Below are 17,557 nucleotides of genomic sequence, written 5' to 3'. Positions count from 1 at the left end.
GGTCTTTTCAGTCTGCAAGGAGCTGCCTCATGCACAGTGTCTTCTATGTCTTCTCTTACAATTTGTCCCAGCTCAGTCCTTGTCAGTGTATCACTGCTCTTGTCAGCATTATGAGGGCCCTTGTCCCATAAAGTCCACGATGACAGCTTCATGCCCTTTTGGACTAAGCACTGACTTTTCTACCTGCTGGAAGACACCTTCACTGTAAACATCGCTGTGTTGTACCTGGGTTGGCCCCACAGACTATCCCACCAACCTTGACTGCACCACTACCTGCAAGACCTTTGCTGGTACATTTGCCCCATACTTTCTTGGGACAACTCCACCCTGGTTTCAACTACCTGTACCTGCTGGAAACACTTAGTGCCTAAGCTGCACTGGCAGCCATCTGGGATGGACAAGACTCAAAACTTTGACTGGATTGGACACCTTCAAGGTCAAGCATTGTGTCTAGGATATTACCTCCAGTGCAGTGTCTCCAGACCTTACGACTTAGTTCTGAGTCCTCGTGGTCCTCCTGTCCCATTCCAGCCTGCTGTTGCTCTGCAATCAAGCAGCTCCAAGCCTATTACTGCCAAGCCTGCTCAGCTCCTTTTATACTTCCATCTAATCATTTTTCCAAGCCTACTGTGCCACTGCCTTTTACTGCTCTGGGTGGCCCAATGTTCCATATCCAATTGTAGCTTCTCCAGACCTACTCACCTATTGCTCGACACTGAGATCACTGACAACTCCCACCACAAGGTCATTTTGACCACCCACTGAGCAGTCAACCTTCTGGCATGCTGGGCATGCCTTTGCCAACTACTCATCCACTCCTTACAGTCAAGCTCTGGTTACTACCTTCAGCAGCTCTTCCCTCACCATTGGTAGGTCTGCCCCAGATCCACAGCAGAACCTCACTCATTATCTCTCCTAGTTGCTTAGCCGGACATTGGACCTACTCCACCCTCTCTGCTGTTGACACAGTGTAGTTCCTACCAGATTGTTCCAAGGATGCCACTGGTCCTGTCTTACCATCACAATGTGCTCTTCTACAAGATACCCTAATACTGATTGGGGCATTTAGACTGGCTGGTTGGGCACCTCTCACCTGAATGCCCCCAAGGAGGCATACTGATCCTGTTCCAGTGATTCCCCTTTATCTACCATCTCACCCATTTCCTTCTTGGATTCCCTTACATGCACCCTAGCACTGCTGGAAATCCAACCAGTGCTCTGGGCTCCCACCCCCTCCATCCACTTGACACCACAAAGGTCAATTGTGGCAGCCAGTTTGGGGACCCTAATCTTTGGGGCAGTGGGTTTTTCATATGTCAGGGAAGGCCAGTAACACTTACAGGAGGCCCAACTAGCCATGGTTAAGGAAATATCCCATCAGGTACAGCTGACAACCAAGAGTCTAGAGTCCCCTCAGCTGTTGAGGGCTATGTCTTGGACAGTAGCATTGCCCTGGACCATCTCTTGGCTTCTCAGGGAGGAGGTTGTCCTCTGGCCAATATCTCCTGCTGTTTATGGGTAAAAGACACTGGCCAGACATTTCAGTTGATCTATGACATTAAACAAACCCAGGCCAATATTACTCAGATCATCACCCGTATCCAAGAAACTCCTCTGTCCTTCTTTGACTTGTTTTCCTGGTTGGCCCCACAGGGACTCCAGCACATTTAACACTCTGTTGCTCAGGCCTCCTCATTCTCCTCCTGGCATTCTGCATATTGCCACACTTCCTCATGCTCCTACACAAGATTGTTTCTCAAAATTTAACTAACCATGGAGTATACTTTCAAGTTTGGGCAGTGTCTCAATTATCAACCTGTTCAGGTTCAGAGGGTGGAGTGTAGTGTACTATGTGAGAAATATCATGGCTTTAAAATTAATGACAGCCATAAGGTAGCATCTCACGGGGCCAATACTATGTGTCACTTAGCAATATGATGCAACCTGGCCTGGGGATTTCCAGGAGAAAAGGCTACCTCAGCACAGATGCAACTTTTATAAACAAGAGCACATAAACAGAACAGCCTTACAAGAATAGCTTAAACTTCCTGCTATAGCTTGAATGTGTCCCCCAAAGTTCATGTGTTGGAAATAAAATTCCCAACATAACAGTGCTGAGAGGTGGGACCTGTCAGAGGTAGTTAGGTCATGAGGGCCCCACTCTCATGAATGGATTAATGGGAGTGGGTTCAGGGGTGGGAATGAGTTTGGCCCCCTTCTTCTGTTGCTCTCTTCCACTCTTTTGCCCTTCTGTCTTCTTCCATGGGATGACAAAGCGTGAAGGCCCTTGACAGATGCTGGTGCCACATGCTTGGACTTTGCAGCCTCCAGAACTGTGAGCCAAATAAATTTCTGTTCATTGTCAATGACTTAGTCTGTGACATTGTTATAGCAGCATAAATGGACTAAGACACTGCGTTTATGAAAGAAACACCTGGTAACTGACCCAGGCTGAATACAGGTCTAAGAAATAAGAAAGGATCCCCCAGATTCTGAGAATGAGGTGACCCTCCATTAGGAGACCCTCTGGGTCAGTTGGTCGTCTGGCTACACCTGGCCCACACTACCAGTCTGTTGTTGGCTACTTGTCTTTTAAGAGTGCTGCCGGAGTCATCCGCATGCACATTAGCCAGTATCTAAGACTTATCTTTGATGCAAATTGAACTGAAGGGAAGAAGTCACCTCTGGGGATGCTGATTAACTAGGACCACTTGAAACCCCTGAACATAACACATCTGCTGTCATAACACGTTTGTTGAAGCTTTTCTTTGTTTGTTTTACTTTTTAATTTCAGTAACTACTTTTTTCATTTCCAGGATATCTAACTAGTTATTTTTTAATGCTCACCTGTTCTTGCTTTAAGTTTCTATTTTTAAAAATAATTTTTTGTGCAGATTTTTTATCCTTTCCTCACTTACTGGGTTCCTTATTATTTTTATTTCATTTGGAGTGTTTTTTATCTAAGTTGATTTTTCCCATCTTTCTTGTCTTACTGTATATTAAATTTTTATTTTCAAATTTATGCTGAGTGGTAGCTATTTTTTTGTATCTTCTCTTCCTTCACTTATTTTTTCCTATTCTAGCAGTTTCACAGTTGCTTCCAGGCAGTTCTTAGCTCCCAGTCTTGAATAGGTCTTATTCTGGCAGCCTGGGGTTCCTTTCTTGCTGGGATAACACTGATTCCGTCATCCTGCTGGGTCAGGTAGCTTGGGTGAGGTCTCAGCTGGGACACTGAACAGGGTTTGCTTCCTATGAACCACCACAAGTAGTGGTTAGTTTGACTCTTTTTGTCTCACAGCTTTGAGAAAACCACCCCTCCAGCCTTTAGTTTCTGGCATTGAATCTGGCTCTGACCCTGGAAGCACTTTAGATGACAGGTTGTCACCTTCATGCAGCATGTTTGCTTTTCTGAGCCATTCTGATTACAGAAATATTTATTTGCTTTTGTTTAGTGTGGAAAAGGGGTTTGGGGTGAGAGGATTCTAATTGTATAAAAACCTCCTCTAGACTGTTGAGCATAGGTTTTATAGATCAAAAAACTTACTTAAAATGTTAAAATATTTGTCAAACAGACAAATCTGATATCTGGCTCATGATTAAGTAATAGGATGGGAAAATAACATTCATGAATGCTTACTGAGTGCCAGATATAACACTTGGTCTACCGCATGACTTATTTTATTTAGTCCTTGCCAAAATCCTGTGGGGTAGGTATTGTGATAGTTAGGTAAGTAGGTTCAATGATCACATAGCTAGTGTGCGGTTGAATTGGGATTCACTCCAAGTATAAACTCCATGAGAGCATATATATATATATATATATTTTAAATTTAATGTCGTATTCACAGCACTTAAAACAGTGCCTGGCATATAGTAGGTGCTCAGTAATATTTGTTGAGTGAATAAAGTTCTCTTTGAGCTCTTTCTTCTACCGTTTTCATTCATGTATAAGTACCTCGATCCCTATGTCTCTATCCTAGGCATAAAACTTTTAGCATAGGAACCTCTTTCTCTTTGCCTTCTTCTCTTCTTTTTTCTACCCTACTGGCCTGGCAGTGGATATCTTCACCCCCATCCCAGTGGGTGAATACCTTTACATATTTTTTCTGCACTATCATCTCTCTTGGTGACAAATGGAATTGGAACTAAATTGTTTACCTGCTTAGGCTAATTCCCCATTCTGAGCCCCATTTGACAACATCACAGTCACATTTTGTCTTAACCACTTCAACTAAGGGCAGCCAGAGCCCTTGCTGAAGAGATAGAAAAGGCAGGTAAATCTATGATTCAGCAATTAGAATAATGACATTTTCCCCCCTTACAAAGTACTGTCAAACAATCTTGGGAAATGTGGCTGATTATACTTTAAAATCAGCTTGGTTCTCTTTTAAATTATAGCCCTGGATGGAACTGAAATATAAATTCGGCTTTAAAATATAGTTTTTTCATCCCTTCTCCTTTTTTTAATGACACTCTGACTGATATTAAGGAGTAATTTGGCTGATGAATTAGTTCGCTCGTGGGTATGATCTCCTCTCTGCACAGCATGAGAGAAGCAGGACCAATCATGGCCCTTACTCACTGCAACTGATTTTCTAAAGAGAAGGTAAAGCAATTAAGAAAGGAGAGAAATCATGCATTCTAAATCTGTGTGCTACAAGAAAAACACTATTATTATTTGACGGAGTGTTTAAAGGGCTTTGCAAGGTTCATGATACACCTACCACCACTGCAGCAGTGATTTCTCAAGACTCAATCCATATTAATTGCAAAGCATAAAAAGCTTTGAAATATTCTCATCTTGGAAGATGGAGAGTAAGAAGAAACTCAGCTTCAAAGTCAAGGAAAAACAACTAGCATTTCTTGTTAGCTTTTAGTCAAAGTGGACAGCGGGGAAAGGCAATTGGTGGCCCCACCCTGACAATTACTGGGAAATTTTAACTCCTTTTCACACAACCTCCACACCTAACTAGCACCCAAGATTTCACATCCTATGCACACAGTGGTACTAGAAATAACTATAGAGAGAATCTAGTTTTCCAACCTGGCTATGCATTAGGGTATGATCAAATGTACTCTGAATTAACTGCTTCATAATCACCTGGAGAGTTTGCTACAAATGAGCAGCATCATGTACTTCACACCCAGAGGTTGTGATTTTACACAAGTGCTCAGGTAAATCTGGGGTGGCTGTCCCACAGACACTTGCAACTTTTAAAAAAGAGTCTTGTCCATTTTATAGATAAGGAATGGGCCAGGGGGTAGTTAGAATCACTTGGGGAATTTTTCAGAATATGACAGATAAGTCAGGACAGGCTAGGCTATGCTGTGGCAAAAGTACCCCAAATCTCAGCAGCTTAAAACAGTCAAAGATTATTTCTTGCTCCCATTATTTGTCTGTCATGAGTCAAGTCTTCTCTTCAGTCCCAAGTGAGAGAGGCTTTGGTGCTTTGGTGACTGCAGAGCACCAATATGTGCTTTGGTGATTGCAAATACAGGAACAAGGTACTACGGCAAACTGAGCACAGCTTTTAAAGACCTAATATAAATATCATTTAAGAAGCAAAGTCGTCTATGGGCTTGAGGGTCAGACAGACTTGTGTTCAATCCTCCTGCTTGCTTTATGCTTTATTTGACTTTGTGCAAATTTCTCCACCTCTCTGAGTCCCTCTTTGTTCATCTGTAAAATGGGGATAATATTGACTATTTCTAACAGTTGTTATGAGGCTCATAGTGGGTATTCGAATTTATTATTGTTATCAAACAAGGTATAAAAACATATCATGGAAGAAAAAAAGAGCTTTGTGGAAAAGACACCTCCTGTTCCTCCTGTTACACCGACATTCTTGTTCTGTCCCTTAGTCTCTCTCTTTTCTATTTAAACTTCCTTCCTTTTATTCCTTTTTTCCTCCTGCATTCATTCTTCCTACAGATCTAGCTTAAGTCCAACATACTTCTGTAATACGAGGTCATCCACCCATTCATTTAGTATAGTTACCATCTGCTATGTGACAGGCATGGTGTTTGGTGCTGGAGGAGACAGAAATTAAACAGTATTTTCCATGCTCTTGAGGTATTTACAGTCTGGAGGGAAAGACAAAGATAAAAGCAAAATGATTTCTTTCCGTCTGCTAACTTTAGGTTTAGATTGTTCTTGTTTTTCTAGTTCTTTAAGGTGAAGTGTTAGGTTGTTCACTTGCCATCTTTCCATTCTTCGGAAGTGAGCGTTTAATGCAATAAATTTCCCCCTCAATACTGCTTTTGCAGTATCCCACAGGTTTTGGTATGATGTATCATTGTTTTCATTAGTTTCAATAAATTTTTTGATTTCCTGCTTGATTTCTTCTTGGACCCATATGTCATTAAGTAGAATGCTGTTTAATTTCCATGTGTTTGTATAGTTTCCAGAGTTTTGTTTGTTATTAATTTCTAGTTTTAATCCATTGTGGTCTGAGAAGATACATGGGATAATTCCAATTTTTTTGAATTTATTGAGACTTGATTTGTGACCTAATATGTGATCTATCCTGGAAAATGAATCATTAAGATCAGAGCAGAACTGAATGAAATTGAAAACCAAAAATCAATTCAAAAGATCAACAAATCAAAAAGTTGGTTTTTTGAAAAGATAAATAAAATTGACAAACCATTAGCATGGCTAACAAAAAAAAAGAAGAGAGAAGACTCAAATAACAAAAATTAGAAATGAAAAAGGCGATATTACAACTGATTCATCTGAAATACAAGGAATCATTCGAGACTACTATAAACAACTATACGCCAAGAAATTTGAAAATCTGGAGGAAATGGATAAATTTCTGGACACACACAAGCTCCCAAAACTGAACCGTGAAGACGTAGAAAATTTGAGCAGACCAATAACAATAAAGGAGATTGAAGCTGTTATCAGAAGGCTCCCAACAAAGAAAAGCCCAGGACCAGATGGATTCACAGCAGAATTTTACCAAACATTCAAAGAGGAATTGACACCGATTCTTTACAAACTATTCCAAAAGATCGAAACGGATGCAAATCTCCCAAACTCATTCTATGAAGCAAACATCATCCTGATACCAAAACCAGGTAAAGATATCACCAAAAAAGAAAACTACAGGCCGATATCCTTGATGAATATAGATGCAAAAATCCTTACTAAAATACTAGCAAACAGAATACAGCAACACATATGAAAAATTATTCATCACAATCAAGTGGGATTCATCCCAGGGATGCAAGGTTGGTTCAACATACGCAAATCAATAAATGTGATACACCATATTAATAAACTCAAACACAAGGCCCATATGATCGTCTCTATAGATGCTGAAAAAGTATTTGATAAAGTTCAGCACTCATTCATGACAAAGACCCTCTATAAGTTAGGTATAGAGGGAAAGTATCTCAACATCATTAAAGCCATATATGACAAACCCACTGCCAATATCATCCTGAATGGGGAAAAGCTGAAAGCTTTTCCTTTAAGAACAGGAGCTAGACAAGGATGCCCACTCTCACCACTCCTATTCAACATAGTGTTGGAAGTACTAGCCAGAGCAATCAGAGAAGAGAAGGAAATAAAGGGCATCCAGATTGGAAAAGATGAAGCCAAACTGTCCCTGTTTGCAGATGACATGATCCTATATATCGAACAGCCTAAAACCTCTACAAAAAAACTCTTGGAATTGATAAATGATTTCAGCACAGTAGCAGGATACAAAATCAACACACAAAAATCAGTAGCATTTCTTTTCTCCAATAGTGAACATGCAGAAGGAGAAATCAAGAAAGCCTGCCCATTTACAATAGCCACCAAAAAAATAAAATACTTAAGAATTGAGTTAACCAAGGAGGTGAAAAATCTCTATAATGAGAACTTCAAACCACTGCTGAGAGAAATTAGAGAGGATACAAGAAGATGGAAAGATATCCCATGCACTTGGATTGGAAGAATCAACATAGTGAAAATGTCCATACTACCCAAAGTGATATACAAATTCAATGCAATCCCCATCAAAACTCCAAAGACATTTTTCTCAGAAATGGAAAAAACTATCCAGACATTTATATGCAACAATAAAAGACCACGCATAGCCAAAGCAATGCTCAGCAAAAAAAATAAAGCTGGAGGCATAACACTACCTGACTTTAAGCTATACTACAAAGCTATAATAACCAAAACAGTATGGTACTGGCATAAAAACAGACACACTGACCAAAGGAATAGAATAGAGAATCCAGAAATCAACCCACACACTTACTTCCATCTGATTTTTGACAAAGGCACCAAGCCTATTCACTGGCGAAGGGACTGCCTCTTCAGCAAATGGTGCTGGGATAACTGGATATCCATATGCAGGAGAATGAAACTAGATCCATACCTCTCACTGTATACTAAAATCAACTCAAAATGGATTAAGGATTTAAATATACACCCTGAAACAATAAAACTTCTTAAAGAAAACATAGGAGAAACACTTCAGGAAATAGGACTGGGCACAGACTTCATGAATACGACCCCAAAAGCACGGGCAACCAAAGGAAAAATAAACAAATGGGATTATATCAAACTAAAAAGCTTCTGCACAGCAAAAGAAACAATTAACAGAGTTAAAAGACAACCAACAGAGTGGGAGAAAATATTTGCAAAATACACATCTGACAAAGGATTAATATCCAGAATATATAAGGAACTCAAACAACTTTACAAGAAGAATACAAGCAACCCAATTAAAAAATGGGCAAAAGAGCTAAGTAGGCATTTCTCTAAGGAAGATATACAAATGGCCAACAGACATATGAAAAAATGCTCAACATCACTCAGCATCCGGGAAATGCAAATCAAAACCACATTGAGATACCATCTAACCCCAGTTAGGATGGCTAAAATCCAAAAGACTCTGAACGATAAATGCTGGCGAGGCTGCGGAGAAAAAGGAACTCTCATACATTGTTGGTGGGACTGCAAAATGGTGCAGCCTCTATGGAAAATGGTATGGAGGTTCCTCAAACAATTGCAGATAGATCTACCATACGACCCAGCTATCCCACTGTGGGGAATATACCCAGAGGAATGGAAATCATCAAGTCGAAGGTATACCTGTTCCCCAATGTTCATCACAGCACTCTTTACAATAGCCAAGAGTTGGAACCAGCCCAAATGTCCATCATCAGATGAGTGGATACGGAAAATGTGGTACATCTACACAATGGAATACTACTCAGCTATAAAAACGAATGAAATACTGCCATTTGCAACAACATGGATGGACCTCGAGAGAATTATATTAAGTGAAACAAGTCAGGCACAGAAAGAGAAATACCACATGTTGTCTTATTGGTGGGAGCTAAAAATTAATATATAAATTCACACACACACACACACACACACACACACACACAAACAAAACCGGGGGGGGGGGGAAGAAGATATAACAACCACAATTACTTGAAGTTGATACGACAAGCAAACAGAAAGGACATTGTTGGGGGGGAGGGGGGAGGGAGAAGGGAGGGAGGTTTTGGTGATGGGGAGCAATAATCAGCTACAATGTATATCGACAAAATAAAATTAAAAAAAAAAAAGAATTTACCATTTGAAAAAATAAATAAATAAAATAAGAGAGAGACAGGGTGAGAGTTCCTAGATATGATTATGCTTATAGGTTGATTTACTAAGAAATTAAAAATATTTTTTTCTCAAAAAAAAAAAAAAAGCAAAATGAAATACACACTATAATGGAGACCAATGCGCCCATGATGCATGGGAAACTCGAGGATGATTATCAGTTTGCATCACAGCCTGAGCCTCTGTTCCCACAAAAGATGGGGAGAGGGGAGAGGGTAATCCATGAAGAGGACACAGCATGTGTAAAGGCAGAGAGGCAAGAATAGTCATGGGTAGTCTAAGGACTGCAAATAGTGAAGTATTGCTAAAGTGGAAACTGTGAATGTGGGAGATGGATATTGGCGGCTTGGGGGGTAGGGGAGTTGATAGGACACGTAAATGATAAGATCTTAAATAGTCATCAACGTATACGTGTTTTCTTTAGATTTTTTTTCCCTGTAGGCAAAAGGGAACCATTAGAGAAGCTTAAGCAGGGGCACAATAGGATCAGATTGGCATTTCAAAAATAATACTAGTGGCAAGAGACTTTGGAAGAAAGAGTGTGAAAAATGATCTGTGAAAGAGATAAAGACAGCCTCAAGGAAAGAAGTGCCAGCGGGAATGTGGACGGGGCAAGCAGATGGGGTGGAGAGTGGAGATTTAGGAGGATTTAGATTGAGGAAATACAGCATAGTCTGAGTGATGAGGGCTTCTGGATGTATGAAGCATGTGAGAGGACACACAGGTTTCAGGCTTGTGAACGGTAGCAGGTTCTTGAAATGAAGAAAAGAGAAGGAGCAAGTCACAGGTAAGTGGGACTGTATGTGGTTGAGGGAATGGAGGGGCTAGAGGGTGATGAATCCTTAGTGGTTTGCTATCCTTTCAGTGACTGTGTTTAAATCACTTGACATGTACTTACACACAACTTTATTTTGTGGTTAATAGGGCACCAGGCACAACACTTTAGGCTTGGAAAGTTCCTTACAATATTCATGAAATAAAAATATATTAAATTTGGATTTTCTGGTTTTGTTGATCTACCACATTACTATTAGTATAATTTCTTTTTTGGTTATTTTGTTTTTGTTTTCATTTTTCTTGCCCTTCATCATTTCTATGCTCTTTGGTGGCTAAAATGTTCACTTTCTTGGAACTCATAGCATTTTTTCATTTTATTTATATTAAGTTCCTGCAATATTTTTAAACCAACATTAAAAGCCATATCAATTGTTTTAATGAATATATTTTATTATTTGATTTGACCCTCTAAACATTCTTTATGTTTTCTTGAAATTTCTCCCCTCCCTCTTCTTTCACTTCTGCCTTTTAAAATTCTCTCCCACTGGTTTCGTTTGCTTTGACAGATGTCAATCCAGCACTTACCTCTTCCCTTCTAGTAGATCCTTCATCCCTTTCAAGTTTACATTTCCTTACAATTATATTTTTGCCATCTCTTTATTATTTTAGATTTGGCACCGTAAGTCACTCATTATGTACCATTTCTTTTATTTACTTATAAGTTCTGTTCTGACTTTGGAAGTCATGATATTTTAAGGGGAGGAAACGCAGGCATCACACGACAGCTGCAGAAATAGAGCCAGCCCTTTAAACCATAACCTCGTCCCCAAGTTCCTAAGCCATGCTGTTCCAGGGCTCTTCTGCTCTGTCGACTCTCCCACTCTCTTCTACCTTCAAATCTCTTAGTATGAAATATTTTTGAGAAAAAGCCAGAAGTACTTGAGAGAAAATTGAAATCTTGTCTCGGTTTTACAACCCATCAACTGGGGAATGCCACTCAATACCCAAATGGTTTTTGCCTTGTGTCCTCATCTCAAACAAGTCCTAATTAATGGCAAAACTAGACAGACTATGGCATAGTTGGAAGAAATGCATTCTTCAAACATAAAGTGTTGTTGTTCAATTCCTTCCTCCTACTCCACCTCAAACAGATCTGGCTTTCTTTTTATCTTTTTGTTTCATAAGAAGAAATACAAAAAAAAAAAAAAAAAAACCCAAAACGTCAAACACTAAAAAGAGAAGTAAGAAAATAGTCCTGAGGACTAAAAAGAGTAAAATACTAGAAACAATCGTAAACTAAACAGAGTTGCACAGGAGTTATCAATGGCACTATGGCACATAGCCTAGGCCAGTTTTAACATGTTTTTATGTGAGAACACTTAAGAGATTTCCTCTCTGAAATAAGAAAAATCAGTTTGAATATTATTTCAGTCAAATAAATAACAATTAGATTACAAGCTTGTTTCTGATCATTAACTACTAATTGGAAGAGGACAAAGAATACTCTTATGTTGAGGTGACAATTACAAAGAATTTTTAATGCTTCAGTGTAAATCAATAAGAAAATAGAACTTCATTAGCAAAGTAACATTTACACCAATGTATTAGGAAATAGTTATTACTACCAATAGAAGCTATAAAGACACAGACATTCAATTATGATAAAGATCATTGGCTCTAGAGTCAGACAGATATTAGTTGGAAACATCTGTGTAGCTAGACTTTGGCAAGCTACTTGTTTTTGTCTCTACTTGTAATCTGCAAAATTTGAATAATAAAAATACTCAGTTCATAAGGATTAAATTTGAGCTTCTTATGCCCATGGGCTTCTGGGTGAGGCATATTCTTCTCTGCTATAAAATACCATTCACGTGAAAACATTGAAAAACCCAGTCCCAAGATCTCTTCCAACTAGAAGACATTAAGATGGCAGCCTGATGCCATGACTTCTGATGAGCTCTGAACACAGGTAGGAAGGAAAGAGTACCATATTCTGACAAGCTGATGGCATAGCCAGTTAATACAGCTGGGACTCTGGGACACTCAGCAAATGACATACTTATAAGCAGTGCTTTAAGTTGACATACTTATAAGCGGTGCTATAAGCATAGCATTGGTTCTCATAGGCCCATCCCCAGTGGTTCGTATCACTGCAATTTTCCACCTTGAAGATATTGAGTAGCACGAAGTCAATTGAGGACATGTCTAAGATAGACCTCTTCTATAGCTTGACTCATCTAAAGCATTATCATGAAAAGAAATGCCTGAGTTGTTGATAGATGATTAATAAGCCACGAGAGAAATATTCACAAATACAGAATACCGAAAATACTAAAACAAAACTACTGTTAAGGTGTGAATTCTGGGTTCTGACAGAACCTGAGTTCAAATCCAGTTTCTACAGCATCTAGGTGACCTTTGATGAGTTACGTGTCTCTGAGCAGCAGTTCCCTCAAATGTAAAATGAGAATGATTACACATGTAATTGTTCATTGGTTTGTCACAAAGGTTGAATAAGGTAATTTGGGTAAAGCAGCTGGCTGAATGTCTGGAACAGAAGAGTACTCTGCAAAGTCAGTCTCTTCTCTTTCCCTTTTAACTTTACTTCAGAAAATCACTTAGGGTCTCTCTCCATTGATAACACTTTTTGGACATGAGATGGAATTAAGGTAGAAGTTAAGGGCAGCCTATAAAAATGACTCAATAACCAGTAGGAAAATGAAAAACATAAGTAAATAAATAAGTAACAGTAAATGATTTATTGTTGTTTCAACATCATGTTGACTTATTGTGTTTTTAAAAGACAAACTTGGATTTTTGTTTTGCTTGAATTCTTTAGTCTGTTATTGTTTCTTTAGGAGCATAGGGTTCTCTAGTTTGGTAACCTAAAAGTAAATTGATTTGCCTCCATGTTAAAGAAAGGCCTCTACTTAGATTTTATACCCTCCAAAGGCCCACATTCTCTAGAAAAAAAGAAAAAGAAAAAGAAAAGAAGCCTTGCTTTCATTGTAAGCAACGGGTATAATAATATTCTTTTAGTTTAATTAGCAGTTGATTGAATGATTAAATATGTGTTTAAAATGGCCAAAAAATGAAATGCTATTATACTAGGAAAAAACCCTCCCATTAACAGTAATTGAGTTTTAACAAATGATTTGATTAGAAGGGAAAGGAAAAAGGAACACAGTTCATCAAGTGCAACCTGATGCCACACCCCGGTTTCTGCAGCGACCTAACGTACTTTTGTCATAGCACCGTGGAGAAAATCAATGGCTGCATTTCTTAGCGATAATACACTTTCCAGTTAATGAATCATGCACTGAAACCATTGCTCTTTATTTATTCACTTGTTTTCTTTTTCAAAGAGTTTCTATTCATTTTCTCTAAAGATTATGGAGGATATTCAAAGTGTCATGCATTTATACGTTGAAGGAGCAGCACAGATGATATGTCGTCATTGCCTATGTTTGTCTTGACTAGTTTAATTTCCTATTTTCTCTGCCGTAAGTAAGGACCTATGCTGAGACTAAGCCAGGAATATTAAAATATAGCAAGGGTCCAGGTATACACCAGGATGTGATCATGACAGGATCCAGCTAGGTCTAGGAAACCCATGGGACCAGGGCAGTTGGAAAAAGGACATCATGCTTGTTAGATGGAGTAACAAGTCCTCAAAGGGTTGGGGGAGGGTAGGAATCAGATTAGAGCCCTGTGTCTGTGACTCAAATTGGTAAATTGTGTGGCCACCAGAGACTCATATCTGAGTCCTCAGAAGTAGCTAGGATGGGAGTGGCCGAGTGGGGAGGGAAGGATTAATCACACAAAATGTGAAAAACCAGTAAAGCTCAAAACAACTGACTGTGCTTGCTGTTTCCATTAGAAATTCTATAAGACTCTGAGGGCTCAGAACAGTATTTGACCAAAAGGCATAGGGAGTTTCCCCTTCCTCCAGGGAGCACTGTCTCAGTGCCAGGAGAGATCCAGCCTGGGACGCTGCAGCTGGGTGAGTGCACCTGGCAGGAGACAACCCACAGCTGCTGGCAGCAGGGGCCCATCCCTTCTTCAGCTTTGCTGATGGAGGAGACTTTGGCAGAGTCCAAAGGACTTTTCACTAGTTCACATGAATTTCCCTCAGATATTCCCAGATCAGTAACAAAGACATCTGAGAGAGGCTGGAGGACCTGCCATATGATAAGTATTCCATGTGATAATGTGATTCTACTTTAACCAGACAGGTATAACCTTGATTAGTATTTGTTACAGAGGAACAACAGCAAGGTGCTCTTACACTAAGAGAAGAGACTATACACCGTGGATGGTGGGACTTGTCACAGCTGTGGAGTCAACACATCTGGGGAGACTCACCCTGCCCTACTTACTGCAATGCCAGACACTGCTCTGAGTAGGTGCTGGCTGAGTGTTTACTCATTTAATCCTCACAACAAGCCTGCAGCTATCCCCATCTTAGATATGAGAAAACAGAAGCTCAGAGAGGTTAAGTAACTTGTCCACATCACACAGCTTGTAAGTGGTAAATCTGGGACTTGAAGCAGAAAGCCTGGCTCCAGAGCCCCATCTTACCACCAAGTGACACTTGTGCCTTGGCACAAGTGCTCGCTAAATGTTTGTTGATCAAAATTATTTTGCCAAGGAATTAAAAATGCATTGAGTTTATTATTCTGTATTTGATAGTCTGACTACTCTTAAAAGCAAACAGAAAAATACTCACAAGTACCAAAATGAAACAAAATCTGAAATCACCAGAACATGGGTCAATGATTAGATTTTCTGATTAACCCAAGAAAATTACTTTATGCTTTCAATGTCTTCTTATCCTCTGAAGAAACTAAATTTCTAGGAAGTTCTGTGACCCACACCACGCCATAGAGCTCACAAGTGAATTAGCTCATGCTGGACCCTGGGAATCCTACTGTCCCTCTAGCTTTTCTTCCAGTATCACGTTGCTGCCTATTCGCACAGGAAGGGGTTGTGCCAACCCAAGATGCTCCCTGGAGGTTGATAGCTTGAAAGACAAAATCTCAAGGGTTGTGCTTCTTTTGTCCTCCCTCTCATCTAGTTGACAGGCAGAGAACAATTCTGATCGAATATTCTAATGAATGATTCTAGTTAATCGTCCTGAGAATCAATCAACAGCAATCCTTAAAAGAATAGAAAATGGACAAAATACAATGGACAACCATCCTGACTTCAGTACAAAGTAGCACCAGTCATAAAAGGACAATTAAAATAAACCAGGAAATCCACCAGTCTATTCTCCAGGTCCATTTACCTTGTCGCGGAGGATGAGAGGCAAGGGCAGTAAAAGCAAAAGAGCAGAAACTATAAGGAGAAACCGACGATAAACCAAAATGTATCTGAGGAGTTTCATGGTCCCGGGCAGGTGCCTTCCGTAGTGACCTCCTCAAAATCAGGCAGGTGTTAAATAACCAACCTGGGTTAATATTTTTCCAGCCCATCGTCTGTACTCACTGCCCTAGACTGACCAACGTGAGTTAAAATTAAATCTCATTTTTTTTTATTGTTTTACTATCACAATTAACACGGAAAGACAAGCCCGAGAATGTTTGCAAGAAATCAAAGAGCGTTTGCTCATGTGGTTTGGGCAAGGTAAAACTGTGTTTTCCCTACTTTCTTTGTTCACATTAACTGTAATATAGACCGGATAAGTCCAAGAAAAGGCAGAAATTGACGTTGGTAGAGTTGGACCACAATGAGGCCCCTTTGCCCTTTTGATGTCCCTGAGTCTGGGACTCCCTAACTGTAGCAGTTACCACACTATTGGTGCCCTGAGCAAGGCTCCACAGGCTGCCTCCACACCCTTGCTAAGGAAGTTTATGTTCTGTGTGTAAATTGAAAACAGCAATTCCAATAGAAGGGATTTGGGTTTATGGTAGTGGGAAAGGGAAAGTTTTTTGGTACAGATGGATTTTTCTGAGGCTTCTCAGATAACTTTTTTTTTTTTTTTTTTGACAGGTTTTAAAGTTTATTAGCATAAAGTTGTAGGAAGTATTCTTAGTTTAAGTGTAATTTACTGTGCTAAAATATAAGTAAAATTTACCATTCTAACCATTTTTTAGTGTATAATTCAGTGGCATTAAGTACCATGAAGTTTGTTTTCATTTTACACAGATTTTAATCTCGCTTTTTTGGGTGTTATCTTTTTATAAAAATTATCTGTTTCATATTTTTGGCCACAAAACAAGTCTTAATACACTTTTAAAGACAAAGATCATAGAAAATATGTTCTCTGACCACAATAACAGAAGGAAATTTAGAAAATTCACAAATGTGTGGTAATTAAATAACACTCTCCTAAGTAAACAATAGGTAAAAAGAAATATCACAGAGAAATTAGAGAGTACTTTGAGATAAAAATCAAAGTGCAACATATTAAAATTTATAGGATGCAGGGTTCACGCAGTGCCTAAAAGAAAATTTATACTTGTAAACACCTGTATTAAAATGCTACAATCTTTTTTAAAGTGTTAATCTCTTGGTAAATTTTCTCCTTCATATTCTGGATTTTTTTTTTCTTGTTTCATTATGTTGTCTAACTTTAGTCTTCTCCTACCTCAGTGAGTTTCCTTATGATTGTTGCTTGGAATTTCTTTTCTGTGATTTCAAGGTTTCCTCCTCTATAGGGTCTGTCATTTGAGAATTACTCTATTTTTTTTTTTTTTTTTTGGTGGTGTCATATTTTCTTGGTTTTTCATATTTCTAGTATGTCTGTGTTGATATCTGGTCACCTGGTAGAGCAGTTGCTACTTCTGTTACTCTGGAGTGGGCTTTAAGGAGAGAGATGTCCTCTTAATTTTCCAGTCTCCACTGGTAACTCTCCTTGTGTCAATGTAATTGAGTGTCTGGCTGGCTTCCTGCATGGTAGTTATGGTTACTGCTGTGATGTCCAACACTTTTGCTGCAGCCATGGCTATGGCCGTGGCTGTGGTGGGCCACCCTCTTGGAAGTGGTGTTTTTGGTGTGCTCCTGGGGATGCTGCCCTCAGCTCCTGCTTTAGGACCCCAGGCATGTTCTATCTTTTGTCTGCATCACTCAGATAATATTTTAAGACACACCTCTGCAAAATTTATGACAAATTTTCCCTATTGTTTGAAAGTAAATTTCTGTGTATTTCTT

At 39.3% G+C, this 17,557-nt stretch overlaps 1 protein-coding gene across 1 annotated transcript in view; it reads right to left on the bottom strand.

The window, feature by feature from the left end:
* The window catches only part of SLC13A1 (solute carrier family 13 member 1), an 86,502-nt gene extending 70,711 nt beyond the window's left edge, over window positions 1-15,791 (bottom strand). The window contains exon 1 of the mRNA XM_063100957.1: window positions 15,693-15,791. Within this exon, the coding sequence (XP_062957027.1) occupies window positions 15,693-15,791 (99 nt within the window). The remainder of the gene's footprint in view (window positions 1-15,692) is intronic.
* Between the last annotated feature and the right edge of the window lie 1,766 nt (window positions 15,792-17,557).

The sequence above is a fragment of the Cynocephalus volans genome, chromosome 6 (assembly GCF_027409185.1).
Source record: "Cynocephalus volans isolate mCynVol1 chromosome 6, mCynVol1.pri, whole genome shotgun sequence".
NCBI lineage: Eukaryota > Metazoa > Chordata > Mammalia > Dermoptera > Cynocephalidae > Cynocephalus > Cynocephalus volans.
The sequence above is the reverse complement of the archived record's forward strand: the minus strand, read 5'-3'. Positions and strand labels throughout refer to the sequence as shown.